Raw genomic sequence first — 21,331 nt, 5'->3', positions numbered from 1 at the left:
ATCTCTGCTGTCTGCACTGTGATGTATCACATTTATTAAAGCAAAACCGTGTTATATCTGTACTTGAAAAGCGATCAAAATACTCTTACGAATTGAGATAAGTTACAGAACCATTAGATATTAAGTCCCGGTGTATGATACTAGCGTGTGCATCGATAAGCCTGCTATACTTAAACATGCATCAAAGGAAAACTAAATGGTTTACTGTAACAATGGCTAATTATCTTTACACTATTCAATGAGCACATTAAAAAATGTACTATACAGTAAAACATGCTTAAAAACAAATTCATGCTTAGTGTGACGTGCTATTTATTCCCCTATAAGAGGAAATTTGCGACAAGGTTTGGTTTTAATGAATTGTTCTTCACTGATTCTGTAAGTTTGTTACGACTTTGTTTCTATACGATAAATGATGTACAACAGGGTGATTGAACTTAGCATTGAAAGGAATAAACAGAAAGTTACCATACAAAAGAACTGATAACATGCACAAACTTAGCACTGTGTCATATCAGTTCTCAATTTAAACATGTGGATCTCTTAGTCGTATAAAAGGTTGTCTTGGCTTATGTCGGTGTATCACAGTTGATAATCCAACAAATGAATTCTGGAAGGGGTTCCTATCCACTGTGAAACCTTGACACTTAAATGTACGCTTTGGAATGAGGGTCATCACATTTGCTTCCTGTAAATCTTTGAACACCTTTAATACATCACCCTTGTAACTGGGAATGTGATGGAAGCCCTTTCTCTTTCTGATCTCAGGAATGCTGTCAAAATGGCCGACTAAGTTTATTAAATGAGGATATTCCTTTGAGTGGGCGAGGATACTTTCCTTTGTTTTGTGACCAGAGCAGGCAATTTTACTATCTCTATTCAACATCTCAAGGTATTCATCTAAGGACACATTGTTGTTCTTTCCTCCTTGCAAATTGACAAAGCGATTGGCAATTAGGCGTTCCTTTTGATTATCACAGAGAATGCCAGATGTTAGAGATGTTAAATGAATAGAACCAATAGCGTATTTCACTTTGTTAGTGAGATGGTATACAGGTAGTTCATATTTTGCGGATCGCACAGCCCTTTCGCCATCCCCCATGTCCACAGAAGTATCCAAATTCTTGTGCAAAATTACAAGTTTGAAAAGCATCATCAGGTAATCCTGCATTTGGTCTTGGTTTTTATTTTTTGGTTTTTTCGATGGTTTGGCAATATGAACATCATGGATTTTTTGTTCATGAGTTTGCAATGACACAACATGCGCATAGGTTTTATCACAGTGGTGGCACTTAAATCTCCCTTCCTCTCGTGTTGATGTCCAATAGTTTTCAGGATGCTGTGGATCACACACAATATCTCGAACATTTTGGAATATGTCATTAGTGTTGTCAAAGAAATGTTTCCTCAAAATGTTTTCACTCACTGAATCAATGTACTCTATCTTTTCTCTGTTTGACAATACTGCAAAGTTGGACGGCAGATCTATTTCTTGGTCAATGTCTGAAACACCCATGTGATGTAGAAAAAGCAGCAAACAGATGGCATCCAGGATCACATAATACAACATCTTGTATGCTCGGTATGCATTATACACATGACCTTTGACATTTCTCATGTTCAGGAAATTTCTGCAATTCATACACAAGAATTTTTTACACACCATTCAAAATTTACAAAACCGTTAAATATATGAAGTACACACAAAATATAAGTTTCTTATAAAAGTATACATACCTGTAATAGTATACTGTGCCTCGGTCCATAGCACTATTGGTTGAATAAGTGAGCTTGTGTATGGCCTACAATTACATATTAATATTGCAATCAAATTATAAAGAAGTTAGTACCAAAGCACTAATCTCAAATATTTCAAGTACAAACACAAAATTTATATAAGGGTATGGATTTGTGCATGTTAGCCACTGATAAGAAATTTCAGGTCAGAACTCTTTGCACATATATCAGGAAGTTTCTTTACATATTGTAAATCAGAAAAACATGCATTTTCATCAATGATACCTCTAGGAAATTCATCAATCTGTGAAAGTCTTCAATTTTTGAGACAAAGCCTTGAAGTCTTTGAAGCTGTGTTTCAGCATTATTCATGGCCTTTTGGGCTGCTTGCACCCGTTCATCAGTTAACCTATCGCCTAATAATAAAAAAATAATTAATTCACACTTGAATTGTTTATTGGATATCATGATTCTAGAAATTGACGATTGCCCAAACATTTTTCACAGACTGCATATATTGGAATTTTAAATTACTATTTTGCCAAAATGAAGATCAATACCTGCATTACACACATGTGCACACTATTACATCTCTTTGGTATAATGTATTATAAATTAGAGATCCCACACACACCCTAAATCCATATGAGAAAACAAACCTCCAAAAAATACAGGTTCCACAACTTCTCCATCCCTGCAAGGAACATATGTAGACAAGGTCTTCAAAAGACGTATCAATTCTGGTGTCTTATTTTCATTGCAGTCGAAAAGACCAAGTGGGTACTGAATAAAAAAATAATTTAAGATCATATGCAAAATTCTGTAATTAATCAATGATAATATTCTCTAATTAATCGAAGATAATATAAACTATTACATAAAGTACATGGTACACACCTTTCAACAATAATTATAAATTTCAGTAAAATGAAAACTTAGAAATAGAAGAAAACTCATGACTTACTTGTTTAGTTTTGTTTCCTGCACAGTAGGAATATTTATGCTCTAAATGTTTTAGATAAATTTTTCCATATTCTTTCTGCAAGTGGGGATGATTTTCAATGACAGAAGTGGAGAAGAGAAATGTTAGTTCCTTCATTAGTTTCTGTTGGTCTTCAATGGATGGAAGAAAAGTTGAAATTTCAATTTCATGGGAAGGAGGACTGTGGGAGCTGTGTTCAGTTGGAATTACTCTGTCCAGGATGGCATAAACGTGAAAGAGATGAAGAGAGAGAGTTTTCCTGTCAGACGTTCTATACGATGGAAGGATGTTTTTGTCCCAGTTGTCCCCAATTATTTGGTATTTTACATTTCCTCCTTCAACCCAAGAATCACGGATTTCTAAAATTTCTTTGTCCAGTATTTTTTGCCAGTCACAAAGCTTTCTCTTCAAAGTCAATGGGTGGACAGTCAATCCTATATGTGACAGTCGTTCAATGTCCTAAAATTAAGATTTAAATATTGTCAATATCAAGTTTTACTGTACAGATTGGAATGCCACATTAATTCTAATAAAGAGTTATGTTTACAGGAAATAAATATTACATATATTTTGCATAAACAAAATGAAAATTTACCCGCTGTGTACATCCACCATGATTTAGCAGAAATCCATTCATGTACTGCAAAACTGTCATCTCTTGGCTTCTTCCATGTAGTGCAATACCTACAGTTTGTAGGGCATGGAGAAATGGTTTGCTTCCAATAACAGGTGGTATGTCTGAAACGGTAGCTGTAATGATTGACAGTAGTGCTGGGCACATTGTTTCAAGTTGTTTGTGTAAATTTTCCCACCGGAAACTGAAAAAGTCTGCATTGCTTTTCTTTTGTAGAAGACTGCCCGATCCCCTCTTACAAATTGCTTTACATTCCTCCTGCACAATCTTTTGAGAGCCGCGTACCAATTCCAATGGACTAGACTTCCGCAGAATGTCAACTATGACAGTTTCTGTATTTCCTCCTCTTGCTATAGCTTTGCATATCTGTTGGTGGGTGTCCTCTTTGATGATTGACGACTTTCTCCCACTTGGATAGTGCAGTACAACCTAGCATTTAAAACATAAAAGATATTACCTAAAAATACATTACCTACAAATTATACAGACATGTGCGTATATCTAATATGTTACAAAGAAATATATTTAACGATTTAGTGTTTGATCTCAGTGTTGTTAACAGCAACAAATCTATATAGTTTTAGACTTATTTGATAGAAAATTACTGCTTGAGCACTTAATGTCAAATTCTTGAGAACACGTTGGACCTCTCTTCCCCCCCCCCCCCCCCTTGTAAAACTTTATTTTAAACTATATTTATTTCAAAAACATAAGAACATGATTACACATATCATTTGAATAGTTGAGATCAAAATCAAGCGCAGATGCACTTATATCAATTCTACTTCCATTAAAACTTTGATTCCATATTTTACCCCATGATTTGAACGATCTTGAACCTACACTATATCAGGAAATTTTCACAAGTTTTATCTTTCCAGACCCAGTGCTTCTTCAGTTGAGAACCCTAGTCATATATGAATCTGTACAAAGAACTGCATACATACCATCACTAATCATGGCCAGTGGTCTTTGATAAGGAAATTGCTAAAGATTATATATATTTAATGTCAAAATGGAGCCCCCTCCCTCATGATTTGAAGAAACTGCAATATGCAGATGGTCTTGTTGGACTCAATGTATTATCAGAAAATCTCACTTGAGCTTTCAGCTGAGCTTAATAGTCAACAGATGCACAAACAGACAAAAAGTTATCAGAAAAACTTACTTGACCTTTTGTTTCAAGTAAGCTAAGAAAAACCCCACTTTGGCAGAGAAACATAGTGTTAAAATCAACTCAAAGATAAATGAATTGGTTAGTCATTTACAATTCTATAGCTAAGCATGCACAACAGACCTACAGTTTGGGGTAAGTACTGATAAATCCAAACCTCAAACAAATTGTAGTGTTGGAGATATCTTTTTAACATATGAATTTTCTGAAAGCTATAAATTTCATATATGTATCTAAATCTCAAGGAACTTGAAATGTACCCTGTGAACAGAGACTACAATCGATGAACACAGTGATTTTTCTACATTTTTTATAAGGGTCCTGTGGCTTTAAAACTGGGAAAAATTGTCGACATTTCAGTCAAATTCAATTTTATCGTAAATAAGTTTTAAAATCATATCTAACATTATTTTATCTTTATTTTACTAATCTAGTTTTCTTTAACCTTCTAAAATTTTCAACTATTCTATCCAAATCATCATTCCCATAACTCTTTGTTAAGTTTCACATATAGAATCTTTATTTCTTTCAAATACGTTTTCCTTTCACAATTTTATTATTGGGAAAAATGTAAGCTAAATTGGGAAAGAATTAGCAATTTTTAGGAGGGGAGAGGGCCGAAATTCTGACCCAAAATGGGCCTTAAAAAATCACTGGAACAGAAAATTCAAAACAAACGTTGAAACAAATCAAAAGAAAAAGGAAAACAAAATTAACAATTTTCAACAATTTTAACATTGCACCTCTACTTTTCCATCAAGAGAGCATTTGTCTGATTTTGGTTTGCTCTCTTTGTCACTGAATAAGGATCTCTTTGAAGATTTTGGAACTGTATCTGTCACAATGACGTACATATATATGTATTAAAATGCAAAAGACCAATCAATACCTTTCATGATTTTAAGCCTTGAAAGTCTAATTATCATTCTTGATACATTTTAAGACTTTGGTATAAATGTAAACATACCTGGTCTCTCTGTCTTTGGTGCAATAGAGACAACACTGTATCCAGTGTCTGGGACCTGTTAACATACACAAAAATTGCAAATACCTTAACAGCATACCAAAACATACACATACATGTACTGTCAATATTTATTTAATGATTGACTAAACATTATCTTTCATATGAGTTAATGTACCTGTAAAAGTTTCTTCCAGGATTCTTCTCCAAGCAACAGGGGTGGTTGTGATCCTGTGATGCTGCCTACGATAAAGGGGGCAAGAGGCTTTAGTTTTTGAGGTGTCACTCTTCGAATCGGTACTAACATAGTAGATGTCTCTGTCTCCTCTGAGGCTTTCGAGCGTTTCCCAATTCCCAAAACTCCTGGACTTCTAATTTCTCTCTTCTTAATGACTGTTTTTGATGGTGAGGGCACAGTAACACTATATCTGCAAAGTTTTCATAAGTTTTATAGGTTTAACATGACCCATAACAGGAAATGAGTATATATAGAATATGAGTATATATACTTATGATAAGATACTTCCATTGATCATGAAATTCAAGCTAGATATGGAAAGAAATAAGGTAATTTTCATTACAGCATTTTTTGTATGTATGTTGACAATTCTCTTCAGAAACATATCTTACCAAAATGTACCAATTAAATTTATCTAGTATATATACATTTCATATATTTTTCAATCTGAGTTGAAGGTAATAAATGTTGAGTCTATGGGATTCGCGGAAACACAGAATAAAAACACCAATTTATCAATACACTAATTTATCAATAATTTTTTTTTACAGGATTTCAGTTCATCCATCTTGAATAACTACAGTACACCAAAATAAATGACGCGACGGCACATTCATTTTCCTGTAGGTACTCCTACTAGAGTTTAGAGCTTTTATTTACTGGTACAACTAAGAATCCCAGAAATCCTTATTTGTTGCTGCTTCTTGCTACATCTGATCTTAACATTGATCAGCTGTTGATACCGGTGTTCAGGCTTCACATCATGTGACATTTAAGCAATAACTCTCCTTATTATACACTAACCTTGACATGGTTGATCGTATGTTACTTGTAAATCTCTCCCTTGCCTCCATCGCCTCTTTTTCCAATTTGCGCACCCTGTCCATGGCCCGAAAACATTTCTGACATACACCCGCGTCACCAGGAAAACAAGTCTCTTTCTTCACATCACACACGTTCAGTAACGTTTCCAATCTTTCACGTGTTAATCTTAATTTTTTATCCAAACACTTTTGAACTTTTATGCTGCCTAATTCATCTACAAACTTTGTAACAAACGAAAACCCGCACACAACACAAATGTTTCCAAGCGAATAGCATTTGACAGGCGTAATGCGCGCCGCCATTGTCTTGGTTCGGATCACGTTTTTTTTTTTTTTTTACATTCGGAACCACTCTAGACTTATTCCCTTCGACGAGCATTTAAAGAGTTTGCCAGATGTGATTTCATTGGTCAATTGAATTTGACCTCTGACGTGACCCTCCATGGGATGTTGTTAGATGTTATGTATGCGAGTACGCGAGCGGATCAAACATCTAATTTTAATTAGATTGTGCCTCCTTCCAAGGGGAAATAAATTAAGAAATTGGTGGGGTGTTTACAAAGCCTTCTTCTCAAGAACCACTGCACAAGAAATTTGTATGATTCATGTACAGTAAAATTCAGTTACAGGAAGTTACTGTGGGCTTACTTCATTATATGTGTAATTCTCTATATTCATATACCGAATTATACACAGTCAAACCTCATTATCTTGAACTTGATGGGTCAATCAAAAACTTACAGATATCAGAGGGTCTGAGATATTAAAGTTAAAATATATAAAGAAAATGTAGTTGAGACTTCCAACTCACTTTGACAAATCTATGATATTTGAGATATTGATATTCGTGATATGAAGAGTGTTGCTTTTGATAAAAAAATATCTTCTCAATATTATTGTATTCTTGTTTTCACTACTCAAATTTTACTACATGGTGAAGATTTTCAATTTTATATGCCGTAAAATATATAGGACTACATAGGAAAATTCTTTAAAATCCTCTTTTTTAAAACCATGATCATGTATTTTGTCAAATTGATGTACAGCTGTACAGGCAGCCCCATGTACTGTAAATTCAATGTCATGTACACCATTATCCTCAAGGCCAGTGCTGGGTCATAATGGGCAATGGAATTTTACGTAATAATATACAATTGGAAAAGTTGGCTTGTTCACACAATGACCCAGATTCTGGGTGGGCTATAATATGTATTTCGTTTCACCAGAAAAAATATCCTACTCAAGATGAATAATATTGACCATGGGGCTCCTTGTTTTCAGATGCATGTAACATTTTAGTTTTAAAAAAAATAGATAGCAAAATATGTTGCCAGAATATTCAGTAGAGTGAGATTGCTATCATTTCCCCCTGCCATTCATCACCCTCTAATTATGGACTACGTTGTATAATTCTTATTTTATTCTGACAGCATTGCCTCCCAGATGCAGCACTTCATTGGCTGATATTTGGGAAAATCTACGTCACCCCCCTGCTGGCATCATTGATGGACTGGTAAATCCTAAATTTGTTTATTAACTATTGTGTACAATGCACACACCCCAACATTCAGAAAAATTCTGAAAAAAACTTTACAGTCTTATGTGTTTTGGGCTTCCAAAAAATGACATAATGGGTGTGCAAAGAGCTACATTTGTAGGTACAAAAAATCCTATGGTCCTAGATAGAGTAATTACACATGCAATAGATGAGTAACTATACATTCAATGGATCAGTAACTACACATGCAATAGATAGAATAATTACACATGTAATAGATAGAGTAACTACACATGTAATAGATGAGTAACTACACATGCAATAGATAGAATAATTACACATGCAATAGATAGAATAACTACACATGTAATAGATGAGTAACTACACATGTAATAGATGAGTAATTACACATGTAATAGATGAGTAACTACACATGCAATAGATAGAATAATTACACATGCAATAGATGAGTAACTACACATGCAATAGATAGAATAATTACACATGCAATAAATAGAATAACTACACATGTAATAGATGAGTAACTACACATGTAATAGATGAATAACTACACATGCAATAGAGTAACTACACATGTAATAGATGAGTAACTACACATGTAATAGATGAGTAACTACACATGTAATAGATGAGTAACTACACATGCAATAGATGAGTAACTACACATGCAATAGATAGAATAATTACACATGCAATAAATAGAATAACTACACATGTAATAGATGAGTAACTACACATGTAATAGATGAGTAACTACACATGTAATAGATGAGTAACTACACATGTAATAGATGAGTAACTACACATGTAATAGATAATAGATGAGTAACTACACATGTAATAGATGAGTAACTACACATGCAATAGATAGAATAATTACACATGTAATAGATGAATAACTACACATGTAATAGATGAGTAACTACACATGTAATAGATGAGTAAATACACATGCAATAGATGAGTAACTACACATGCAATAGATAGAATAATTACACATGCAATAAATAGAATAACTACACATGTAATAGATGAGTAACTACACATGTAATAGATGAGTAACTACACATGTAATAGATGAGTAACTAAACATGTAATAGATGAGTAACTACACATGTAATAGATGAATAACTACACATGTAATAGATGAGTAACTACACATGCAATAGATGAGTAACTACACATGTAGTAGATGAGTAACTACACATGTAATAGATGAATAACTACACATGTAATAGATGAGTAACTACACATGTAATAGATGAGTAACTACACATGCAATAGATAGAATAATTACACATGTAATAGATGAATAACTACACATGTAATAGATGAGTAACTACACATGTAATAGATAGAATAATTACACATGTAATAGATGAATAACTACACATGTAATAGATGAGTAACTACACATGCAATAGATAGAATAATTACACATGTAATAGATGAATAACTACACATGTAATAGATGAGTAACTACACATGCAATAGATAGAATAATTACACATGTAATAGATGAATAACTACACATGTAATAGATGAGTAACTACACATGTAATAGATGAATAACTACACATGTAATAGATGAGTAACTACACATGCAATAGATGAGTAACTACACATGTAATAGATGAGTAACTACACATGCAATAGATGAGTAACTACACATGTAATAGATGAGTAACTACACATGCAATAGATGAGTAACTACACATGTAATAGATGAGTAACTACACATATAATAGATGAGTAACTACACATGCAATAGATGAGTAACTACACATGTAATAGATGAGTAACTACACATGCAATAGATGAGTAACTACACATGTAATAGACGAGACTTTTAATATAAGTTTCCTGATAGTGGTCCTTCCCTCAATGGTTTACCTGTAAGCATTTGTACATTTAGAATTGATGTATAGATATAAAAATCTAGATATATAGATAGACAGGTAGATAAATTTATTCAGGTTAAAAATCAATGTATGACACAGGGTGATATAAAGAGCATATTAGATGACAAGAACAATGATAAATAAATACATGTATCCAATCTCATGATCTTAAAGTATTATGTAATTTAGATAAGACTAGAAATTTGAACTAGATAAACACATAATAGTTATCACAGTATTGTTGCATTGATTTGTACTGAAGGATAACCCATGAAAGCACAAGTGTTTATTTCCAGTGGGGTCCTTGTATGACGTAAAGGAGCTGATAAATTCAGCTGTAACTTAGTGTGCATTGTGGCCCAAGGGCCTTCAGTTCCTGCATCTTTAATATACACTTTCATACCTGTGCTTTTTTTCAGTGCGATGAAAATAACCAGCCGTTAGCCATTACTTCAACTATATACATTCCGTCGCAAGGCAAAGTGGCATGTGGGAGGCAGAATGGGTCCATTGTAATAGCACCTGCCTCCCAGAGTATCATCCTGCAGCTTCTGGAAACGGAGGAGCTCAAGCATAAAGGTCAGAGTCCTCTAGGTTCAAAGGTCAGAGTCCTCTAGGTTCATAAATCTTCATTCTTGTACAGCATTACAAAAAGAAGTCACTTTGAGCTATGCGTAGTGTAAGTTATGTCCATTTTTTTACTTGAAAGAAGAACATGTAATTTCACTTTACACATAAAATGGCCCTGTTAATTTCCAGTTCTAAAATTGCTACTAACAATAAAAAAATTTGGCATATTAAAATATAAAACAGAGACTTCAATCTTATGTCAACCATAAAGCATTCCTTCAACAGCAAGCAGAGCAGGTGAATTTTTAAAGTTCTTGAATATTATGCAAAAGTGCCATATTCTGTCAATTTTGATAATTTAGGAGAGATAGATACATACCGGTAGTTTGCTTCATTTCTTGGTTTTCCTCTTTTAGTTGTTTTGCTGTATGTCAATTAGATTGGTACCTGATCTCATTGTGATTGTTTACACCTCTTTCAGATGTTCCAGTAAAGATTTTACATGGGCACCATGGTTGTGTGACCAGTCTGTTGTACCCCTTCAATGAGAGCACACGATATGAGCCCCAGCACTTGCTGTCGGGTGGAGCAGACTTCTCTGTCATGCTGTGGGATATTTACACTGGATGTAAACTTCACACCTTTACAGTCCACGGAGGGGAGATAACTCAGTTACTGTGTCCACCAAACAATTGTAATGTATGTCCTCAGGCCAAAAAATTAATAATAATTGTTGTGTTTCCACTAACATTCATGATGAAATTGGGAGAAGTAGGTAGGAAATAGATAAAAAAAAAATTCTCGGACTTTATTCTCTGAGTACATAAAGAAACATTCTGATCACAATTTTACATGAATATTAACATATTGAACATGAATATTAACATATTGAACATGAATATTTACATATTGAACATGAATATTAACATACTGAACATTGATATTAACATATTGAACATTAACATAATGAACATGAATGTTAAAATATTGAACATGAAGGGCTCATTTTTCACAATTAATTCAAATACATATGATTTGATAGGTATGTGCGATTTTACGGGTATATCATGATAATTAGTCCCACAAAACATATTGCGATACATCGGAGTAAAAACAGTATTTTTGGACATATGTAGATTCCGGAAAAATTACGTTTATGTGTTGGATTTTAAATTAACTGTTACAGGAAGTAACAAAAAATACCAAGGTGGCGTCTGAACATGGTAAAAACGCGGAGGAATTTGATCATTGTCACAGGTTGTGAGTCATTTGTCAATTATTATTATATAATGTGTCTTTTTTGTTGTTTGTTTTATTATAGTTATTTACACAAAATAAATTTTTTAAATAAACTGAATTTTTTTTTTTGCACTTTAAAGGGACTGGTTCACGTTTTTCGAAAGAAATATTTTTCATTTTTTTATGTTGAAAATTAAAAATATAACTCATTTAATGTTGACAACCAAAATTTGGACCGTCTGAATGCAAGGATAAGAGCAATATTTTAGCTTTGATTCTGTGTTATGTCAACAAAGACCCGAGTCTTTTTATGTAAACAAACAAATCATTGAAATGTTATTTTTGTAATTTAAAGCATCTTCATTTTGTACAATCACAAATTTTAACTTTTAAATGACACATTTTACCTAAAGTATTCTTGAGATGTGATTTATATAATAAACTTGGATCGATATCCATTTATTTTGAAAACTTTGTAAACAATAACACACCTCAATCTTTATTTTCAAAACAAATAATAAACTCTCTATAATGAGCTTCTGTTATGATGAATAACAATAATTTTTTGTGAAACCTTCTAAACATATTAGACTGTAGATTTTTATCATTTAAAGTAAAAAACAAAATATGGAGGGAAATTGTGAATCAGTCCCTTTAACACCAAAGCAGTAATGAAAATAACAGAAAATTAAGAAAAGAACAGAATGACCTAGAATATGGTGACATTATCGTGATGTGGAAAAACTTTCATGATGTATCATAATACAAAATTTTTGGCGATACCCAACCCTGTGATTTAACATTAATTACCTCTGAAAAATGTATAACTGTCAATGCCAAAACAACGTTTATTTCATAATCTCTTAAACAATTTGTCAAAAATGATTGTAGGGTAGGGGGTATAATTTAAGGTCGATAGGGTTAGCGGAAACACAGCAATACATGTATTTATTTTATGTCAAACTGATTTCATTAAACATGATAAATTGCTTTATAACAATGCACTTTCTTTATCATTTCAGTATTTAATTGTTCTGTATTAAATGTCTTATGTAAAAATGAAATGGTTTGATAGAAAAATTATATTTGGAAGTTAAGATCCCGGTGCTGAGATCCCAGACCATTAAGTATCATATGGTGGCATATTTCTTCCACCCATGGTGACATATTTTTGCCACCCACTTGTCAAAGAATTATGTTAATTTGTCAACATGCTTTTCTGGAAAATCCATATGATGATCTTGCAAATTAATGTAATGTTCTGACAAATGTTAATTTGTTAGATGATTATATTGTCTTGTCAGATAATTATGTGGACTTGTATAGATAACCATGTCATCTTGGCAGATCATTATGTAGACTTATCAGAAAATTATGATGATAATTGGATGTTGCAAATTAGGCATTTTTAAACATTTAGATCTCGTTTAACTGACAAATTGACAAAAAGATCAGATATCTGAAAAGTGGTAGCAGAAATATACTACTATATATACATAATTTTCTGACAGGTCAATATTTTCTGACAATTATCTTCCAAGATAACATCAAGAGCTAACAAGTCAACATGATTATTTGACAGAAATTTGCTACCATTAGGTGGAAGAAATATACACAAGTGTGGAAAGTGCTTGTTTATTTCAGTCTCGAATCCTTCCCTGTGTGTGTTCTGTGGCCAGTGACCACTCCGTGACCCTGCTGAGTTTGAGGGAGAGGAAGTGTATTATGCTGGCTGGACGACATCTGTTCCCTGTACAAACCATCAAGTGGAGACCGCTAGACGATTTCATGGTGGTCAGCTGTTCTGATGGCACTGTCTATGTGTGGCAAATGGAAACAGGTTAGAAATCGTTAGATGCAGACATGTGCTCTCTTTTGGATCAGATGGGAGGCTCTTGGAACGAAGCATCCAAAAAAGTTTCCCATCTGGAGTAAAAAAACCAAAACTTCCAAATCCCATTGCTAAGACTGTTTAAAATGATTTTAAAAAGAAATGTCATTTCTCAAGGAATCAATGGTTAATGGCTTGTATTTGTTCAGTGTATGGTGATATTTATTAGTAAATAATTGTTACTGGCAGGAATAACTCCATTCTTATTCAAATGAATGACTTACAGGGATTTAGTATGTCTGCCTTCTCTTTCACTCTCTTGAATACCTCCTATCTGCAATGCCCACTCAGGGTTTTAAGCTCAAGGGATGCAACACACCCTAGATATTACTACAAATGCATTTTTAATATTCCAGGTCATCTGGATAGAGTTATTCATGGAATAACAGCAGAAGAAATCCTGAACAACTGTGATGAGAATGCAACCCCCATGGAGAGCCTTGTTAATCCAAATATAACTCTGACCCAAGCCCTTAAACGACGTAACCTTGCAACCTTTAAAAATCTTGCCCAGCAAAAGTTGCAGATCCAAACAGGGACAGTCCAGCAGTCGTCATCCCACAGGAATGACTATCTCAAACAGCAGACGTATCCAATGTTCATACAGGGCATCCGAGCCAATCTGAAAGACCCAGACATTCACATTCTCTTCTTTGATACAGAGTCTCTGATTGGTTAGACACACTTTTTCACTTAATAAAAAAAAATTCCATGAAATTCATTATTATACGGTATAAGTGATTATTTTAGCGACATGCAATATTAACACTTTTCTCAGAAAGATTATATTTTAGCAAATATCTGATTTCAAATGTGAAAAAATTATGACATGTATGGTGTAAAGAGTTTTAAAATTTTCAGAATCAAGTTCACAATCTGAACATAATCTGCAAGCATAAATACATGTATCTTCTTGAAGGCAAGTTTTCATGTCCTGAAAACAATGATCCCTAGTTAGCTGTTTTACATTACTGGTATTCACAATAACAGTTTATACATAGATGTTTAATATTTGCCGTGAATACTGTAAGACTGAAATACTGCTGATTCGTGCATGTGTATTAGTGGTTTATTGGAGGAAATACAAGACTTCAAGCACTTGTGCAGCATTATCAAGAAGTGTTTATAGATTTGTTTGATTTCAGACTTATTTTGAATTAGAAGTTAGACATTATTTTTTATAAATTTTTTTGCTACAATGAAATTATCCTGTGGTTCTTCAGACAGAGGCTAAAATTGGATCCTCGCTAAAAAGGTCACTTACACGATACTTACACTTTTATGTGTATCCATAGTAATGATGATGAAGATGATGATAGTAATGATGATGATAGTAATGATGATGAAGATGATGATAGTAATGATGATGAAGATGATAAGGATACAAATTTTGATACATACATTCATTTATGATGATTGTACTTGAAAGGAGATGAATTATATTTGGATATTTTTAATTTTAGATTTTAACGTTCATATTCAAATGTTTTTCCTAACAGTCCAACTGCTGACAGAAGAGTATTCCACAATGTCTCCTGGAGAATTGGAGGCCAAGGGCTTTATGCCATATGCAGACCAGCCGGACCATGGAGGCTTTCAAGGTCATATGTAGCAAGTTTTGCAGAAATTAAAAGGGGCACTATCCACCCTGTATTTTTTCACGTTTTAGATACAGTAGCTCATTTGATGACAGAAATGGTTGAAGTGTGTAAGAGACATTTGCTTCATGCATAGCAATTAAAAATCATTTGTTTTTAAAATCAGGTATGATGTTAAAGATAAAAGAGAAAGCAGAAGCAGTTACCGGAGGGCAGAGAAGTCCCTCGCGGTCAGAATCCAGTTCTCGTGGAGGGTCTCCTGCCCACGCCGCCTCCCCCACCCACAAATCAGTCACTAACTTGGACAGAAGCCTCACTCTGGATATAGCCCAACTATTCCTCTCCTGTCTTCATGCCTGGGGACTGGACCCAGACCTAGATAAATTATGTATCAATAAACTAGGACTCTTGCAGCCCAGGTGCCCAATAGCCTTTGGACTAATTTCACGCAGTGGTCACATGTCTTTAATGCTGCCTGGATGGCACAAACGTTTCTGCCAAGAGGAGATAATGGAAAAGATGACCAAGGACTTTGCACCTCCTCCTGGCAAAGTGACCCTGATACAGCAGGCCCGGTCAGCTTCCAGTGGTCAGTTTGATAAGAAGTCCCTGGCACTGGCCCAGAGACATGGTTTAGTACAGTCAGATTACACAGACAGTGACCAGGATAGTGACTCGAGCAGTAGGAAAGATGTGCCCCAGAGACAGTCAGATGCCATCCTCAATGAAATGAAGGCTTTTTCGATGAAGGCTCGATGGCAAATTTCCAGTGCAGTTACAACTAATCATTTGTTGTCTATAATCTCAACAGCAAATACTCTGATGAGTATGAGTCATGCGACCTTTGTGACAGAGAAGACAAGAAAAAAGAGAAGAGGGTAAATTATGCAGACATACTGTAAAAATGGTTATTTATGCTGGGGGTTAAGTACACATTTTCCATGTCCAACGCGTGGGGGAAAAATAAGTAGTAACAGAATATAATACATATTATATCAACTATTCATAACTACATTGTATATGCGTGGGGGAAATTTACGCGCTTATTACGTGACTGTGTAATTAGTGTAAATTTTCCCCATACATAAAAAACCACTTTTGTAGTATGTGCACATATCTGTAGATACAAAAAATATTTTAAATGTTTTAAAAATTATATTATATTAGACATAAGATATGTCGACCTGACTGCGAATTCCTTTTCTCTGTAGGAGTAAAAAAAGATTCACAGGACACCTTGGACTAGTGGTGGCCGAGTCCTTTGATAGTCCCAGCACCAGTGATGATGAGACAGATGCTATGATGATGCAACAGTCTCAGATTAAGCAGGGATGGAGTCTGAAAGCTGCACTGCATTGTGTGTTACTGCCAGAAATGGTGGGGCCAGATTACCTCAAATCACCTCAGCTGGAGATGTTAGCCAGGAGGTGGCAAGATAGGTGTTTAGAAGTAGGTCATTTTTTGCATTTTCTGAATATTTCTTTAATGTAAGTTTTGCTTCAGAATTACTTATATAGTGTAGTATTCCCACATCCATTACCAGACATCTCAAAATCACATCCATTCTTCCTTGCTTCCTTGTTGGTTGGCCTACCCTGTTGTAAATTTATCTGATACCCATCAACAAGTTTTAGAGGTAATTGTGGACAAACTAGCTATCTAAAATACAGGAAGAAAACCTAACCTCCTGTCAGAGGTACAGTCCTTGAATTTCACTGAGGTCAGGGGATTTGAAGCAGAACAAAAATTGTATGCACTACTGTAAAGCTAGTTTTTTCTGTGCGATGATAATTTTGGCTAATTTTAGCAGTTTGGTGTCATTCTGCCGCATTTTTGATAGCTAAATTTGCACCCAGATGTGTCTGCAATCATAATCACCCAGGCTTAATTTCCAGAGACACTTTTGCTTTTCATGATGCTTGTAAGGAGTAGAGTTTGCAAAGAATATCTTCCTTATTAATCTAAAGGATATCTGGATGTGTCGGCCATCTACAAAACTTGTTCACTTTTCAAGGTTACCTCAATGTCAAATTTATCCATGTTTTTATGTTATTCATAAGTACATGTAATGTCATCATCAGATTCCTGGGGCTGCTAGACTATGGGTGTTTGGCGTTCATTGCAGATTCACTTTTCATAAAATTGTTGCAGGGAAAATTATGGTTACATTCTATTGTGGGAGCAATATGAAAGTCCATTTATTATTTATCCTTATTTTCATAATATAATAGAGTAGTAGATCCATGAAGAATGTGTTACGAACTTATTTAAATAAATGTTGTTTACATAATGTAGATCCGTGAAGCAGCTCAGGCTTTGCTGTTAGCTGAATTAAGAAGAATTGGCCCAGCCGGAAGAAAGGAAATTTTAGACCAGTGGTCTCCCTTCCTGCCCACCTACGTGGATCCTCAGCTCAGTTTGATGAATGCAGAGACATTGCAGAAGAATGAGGATGGTGATGATGATGAAGACGAGGAGGATCCAATGATAAATGGTCTGTTTACTACTGTACACAGGGTTATTTTTGGCCCATGTTATTTTCACCTTTTTACACTTGTTGGTGGTTTCACTCCATTTTAATTTCGCCCAGATACAGTTGTGTTAAAAGAGAGATCACAGAAAAAACAGTTTTGCCCACTCTTAAATTTGTCCACTGACAACAAGGGCGAAAGGGATGAATAAAACCGGGGCGAATACTTCCCTGTGTACAGTAAAGTGTGGATTTTAAGGCTTTGACGACCTGTTTATGAAATATAAGCTTTCATCGAGATCAATACTTCACAGTAATTTAGTAATGATATTTCAAATTATGTTCTTTCAGATACACCAATTCAAAAATCTTCATCATCATTTGAAAGCAGAAGAAAGCAGGCCACTGCTATTGTTATGCTGGGAGTTATCGGTGCTGAATTTGGACATGAGATTGAACCCAGTCGACGAAAACTGGAGGATATTAAGAAAGGCAAAAAATCAGCACAGGAGGGATTTACCTTAAAAAATTATTCTCTTGCCAGACATACAAGTAAGTCTAGCTTTATCCAGTTTATATGGGATTATATGACAGGTACACATTGTGTCCAGTATTCTTGTTATCTATCAACAACATGTATTGAACATTATGACGCATGTAAACAAATTGTTTCGTGCCTTATTATGTACGAGAGTTCTCCAAAGGGAAATAACTTGGACGTACCTCGAAACCGGCATATTGCTCAAGTTTTCAGTGCAATTTTCTCATGAATGCCAATTAACCAGTGAGCATGGATTGGTTTGGGGTTGAAGGTCCCAATGAATCAGTAAGATTTTGGTTATTTACGAACAATGATTTCCACGAACAATGATGATTCCACACTATCACAAGAATCAAGGATGAAAGCAATCAGGGTCATCAAAAAAGAATAAGCAATCAGGGTCATCAAAAAAGAATAAGCAATCAGGGTCATTAAAAAAGAGTAAGCAATCATGGCCATCAAAAAAGAATAAGCAATCAGGGTCATTAAAAAAGAATAAGCAATCAGGGTCATTAAAAAAGAATAAGCAATCAGGGTCATTAAAAAAGAATAAGCAATCAGGGTCATCAAAAAAGAATAAGCAATCATGGCCATTAAAAAAGAATAAGCAATCAGGGTCATTAAAAAAGAATAAGCAATCAGGGTCATCAAAAAAGAATAAGCAATCAGGGTCATTAAAAAAGAATAAGCAATCAGGGTCATTAAAAAAAGAATAAGCAATCACAGTCATTAAAAAAGAATAAGCAATCAGGGTCATTAAAAAAGAATAAGCAATCAGGGTCATTAAAAAAGATGAAAGCAATCAGGGTCATTAAAAAAGAATAAGCAATCAGGGTCATCAAAAAAGATGAAAGCAATCAGGGTCATTAAAAAAGAATAAGCAATCAGGGTCATTAAATAAGAATAAGCAATCAGGGTCATTAAAAAAGAATAAGCAATCAGGGTCATTAAAAAAGAAAACTGATTTGGGTAAACCACCTGTGCTTAAAATATTTTTTTCAGGTAAAGCCTTGACATTCCTTTTACAACAACCTCCAAGCAAAAAACTGCCAGCGTACACTCCGATTCGCAGGGCTGCCATTGATTTGATTGGTCGAGGGTTCACTGTGTGGGAGCCATACTTGGATGTTTCTGCTGTTTTGCTAGGATTACTAGAACTTTGTACAGATTCAGACCGCTTAGTGCCAAGGTACACATATGCTGTTATTTCTCATTAAATCCCCTGCCTTTTGTGATTTGGAAAATGTGGTGGTTTAAAAGATTTGATGATTAATATAGAGCATATCAATTAATAGTTAGATCAATTACATATATTTTTACCAGTATAACATTTATTGAATACCATAAAATACATTTATGGTACACATACAATGTAAAATACAGGTAAAATAATTCATTCAACAATAAAATGCATCCGATATCAAAAAGAATATTACCATTATGATTTATATTGAATTTGAAGTTCTTTGGGCTACATGTATTTCGTTTTTCTCACAATTGAATTCAAGATAATAATGTCTTGTGAATGGGAGCATAGAGTACTTCTGGGTCCCTGTGCTATTCGAACTTTCACAGAAGGCAATACAGTTTCTAAGCATAGTGTGCAGGATTGAATGAATGTACATTCATTCAATTGTTTTATCTGAAAAGCATCTGCTTCTGTGATGATGCATAACTGAAATTTAGAATTTCTTATGAACAGAAAATACTAATCCCTATTAAACACTTGTCATCTGTTGAAGTCTTTAAAATCATCAGGACTATAAGGCCTCTTGCTGGCATCTTAGGTGATGACGAGAATCAGTACATTGTTTCTTGGATTACTCTCCTTTGTTGATATGTTGAGGCATACAACAGCCAGATATCTAGACGTGTGTTTTGAAAGCAGGATGGCGGTATGCAAATTTGGTGTTATGATTGGAGATTTACACAATGCATATAGCAGGGAAAATGTTCTTGACTAAATATGGCGGTATAGTGAAAATGTTCTTGACTAAATATGGCGGTATATTGAAAATGGTGATGAATCAAGTTGCAATAAAGAAATGGTTGAGAAAATGCACATGTAACTCAGAAAAAGACACTGTAATATGTACAGGTATTGCCTAATAAGTACATTTAAAATTTATCCAAAAATAACTATGTAATATTCACACTGTCAGATCCATTCAAACATATTTTTGCACATAGAAATTAACTGAATAATAAGGTTATTATAGATAATAATCAGATGTGTATGTGATGGATGACCAATACTCTATTGACATAAAATATATCTTTTTGAAATAAACTTGCTTAAATTTTTATTGAAATCATATGAGATACAATCAAAATGTAAATAAAAGAATCTTATTTCACAAAATCAAATAGCTTTGTTGTACAGTAAAATGTTGGGATGGGGTTTGAATCTTCACTAAGGTAGCTCACTACACTAAAGCTTATACTCTTTATGACACCACATCACAAGATGGCGATTTAAATGTTTGTGAAGTTATTTGTATCGATCTATACGTTTGTTTATCATCGTAGCTCAGTGGTTAAAGCATTGGGCTGGTGAACTGCAGATCTCAAGTTCAAATCCCCCAGAGTCTTTTGTTCATATGTGTTGAAATAATTTTTTTGAAAATCCTGTTTTTATCCAAATTTGTATATTTTTTGTCTTTTTGGCATATATACTTATTGTATGTCATCATATCTTTTATAATTAAATCAATTCGTATTGATTTGAGAAACTATTTCTTGGTGTAGTGAGCCAACTGAAGCATTCCCGTAACATGCATGTTAGCTCTGAAGACAATCCAATGTAGAAGTTTGAATTACCATAATGGTCACCATTAGGCCACTATTAAAAAATTGTTTGTTGGGCGTTTGCCTACCCTACCCCTTTGATCATGGGTAGGTAGGTAGGCTTTGGGGGGGGGGGGGGTCAGGATTAATTTTTTTTTTTCGTGCATTAAATATTGTTCTCCCACATACGTCAGTTCTGCTGGAATTTTTTTTTTGTACATCGTCTACATATATCTGTATATTTTGTTTGCTATATTATATC

At 34.2% G+C, this 21,331-nt stretch overlaps 1 protein-coding gene across 5 annotated transcripts in view; it reads left to right on the top strand.

Moving 5' to 3' along the window:
- Nucleotides 1–21,331, top strand: part of LOC125648897 (WD repeat-containing protein 7-like) — a 70,371-nt gene that overhangs the window by 35,475 nt on the left and 13,565 nt on the right. For all 5 annotated transcript variants that reach the window (XM_048875945.2, XM_056155621.1, XM_048875939.2 and 2 more), the window contains 11 exons: nt 7,984–8,066; nt 10,393–10,552; nt 11,025–11,242; nt 13,427–13,622; nt 14,030–14,347; nt 15,173–15,274; nt 15,438–16,149; nt 16,483–16,720; nt 17,567–17,765; nt 18,093–18,293; nt 19,285–19,471. In XM_048875945.2, the coding sequence (XP_048731902.2) occupies nt 7,984–8,066; nt 10,393–10,552; nt 11,025–11,242; nt 13,427–13,622; nt 14,030–14,347; nt 15,173–15,274; nt 15,438–16,149; nt 16,483–16,720; nt 17,567–17,765; nt 18,093–18,293; nt 19,285–19,471 (2,614 nt within the window). The remainder of the gene's footprint in view (nt 1–7,983; nt 8,067–10,392; nt 10,553–11,024; nt 11,243–13,426; nt 13,623–14,029; nt 14,348–15,172; nt 15,275–15,437; nt 16,150–16,482; nt 16,721–17,566; nt 17,766–18,092; nt 18,294–19,284; nt 19,472–21,331) is intronic.

Source organism: Ostrea edulis, chromosome 1 (assembly GCF_947568905.1).
Source record: "Ostrea edulis chromosome 1, xbOstEdul1.1, whole genome shotgun sequence".
NCBI classification, from domain to species: Eukaryota; Metazoa; Mollusca; class Bivalvia; order Ostreida; family Ostreidae; genus Ostrea; species Ostrea edulis.
This window is presented reverse-complemented; position numbering and strand designations above follow the sequence as displayed.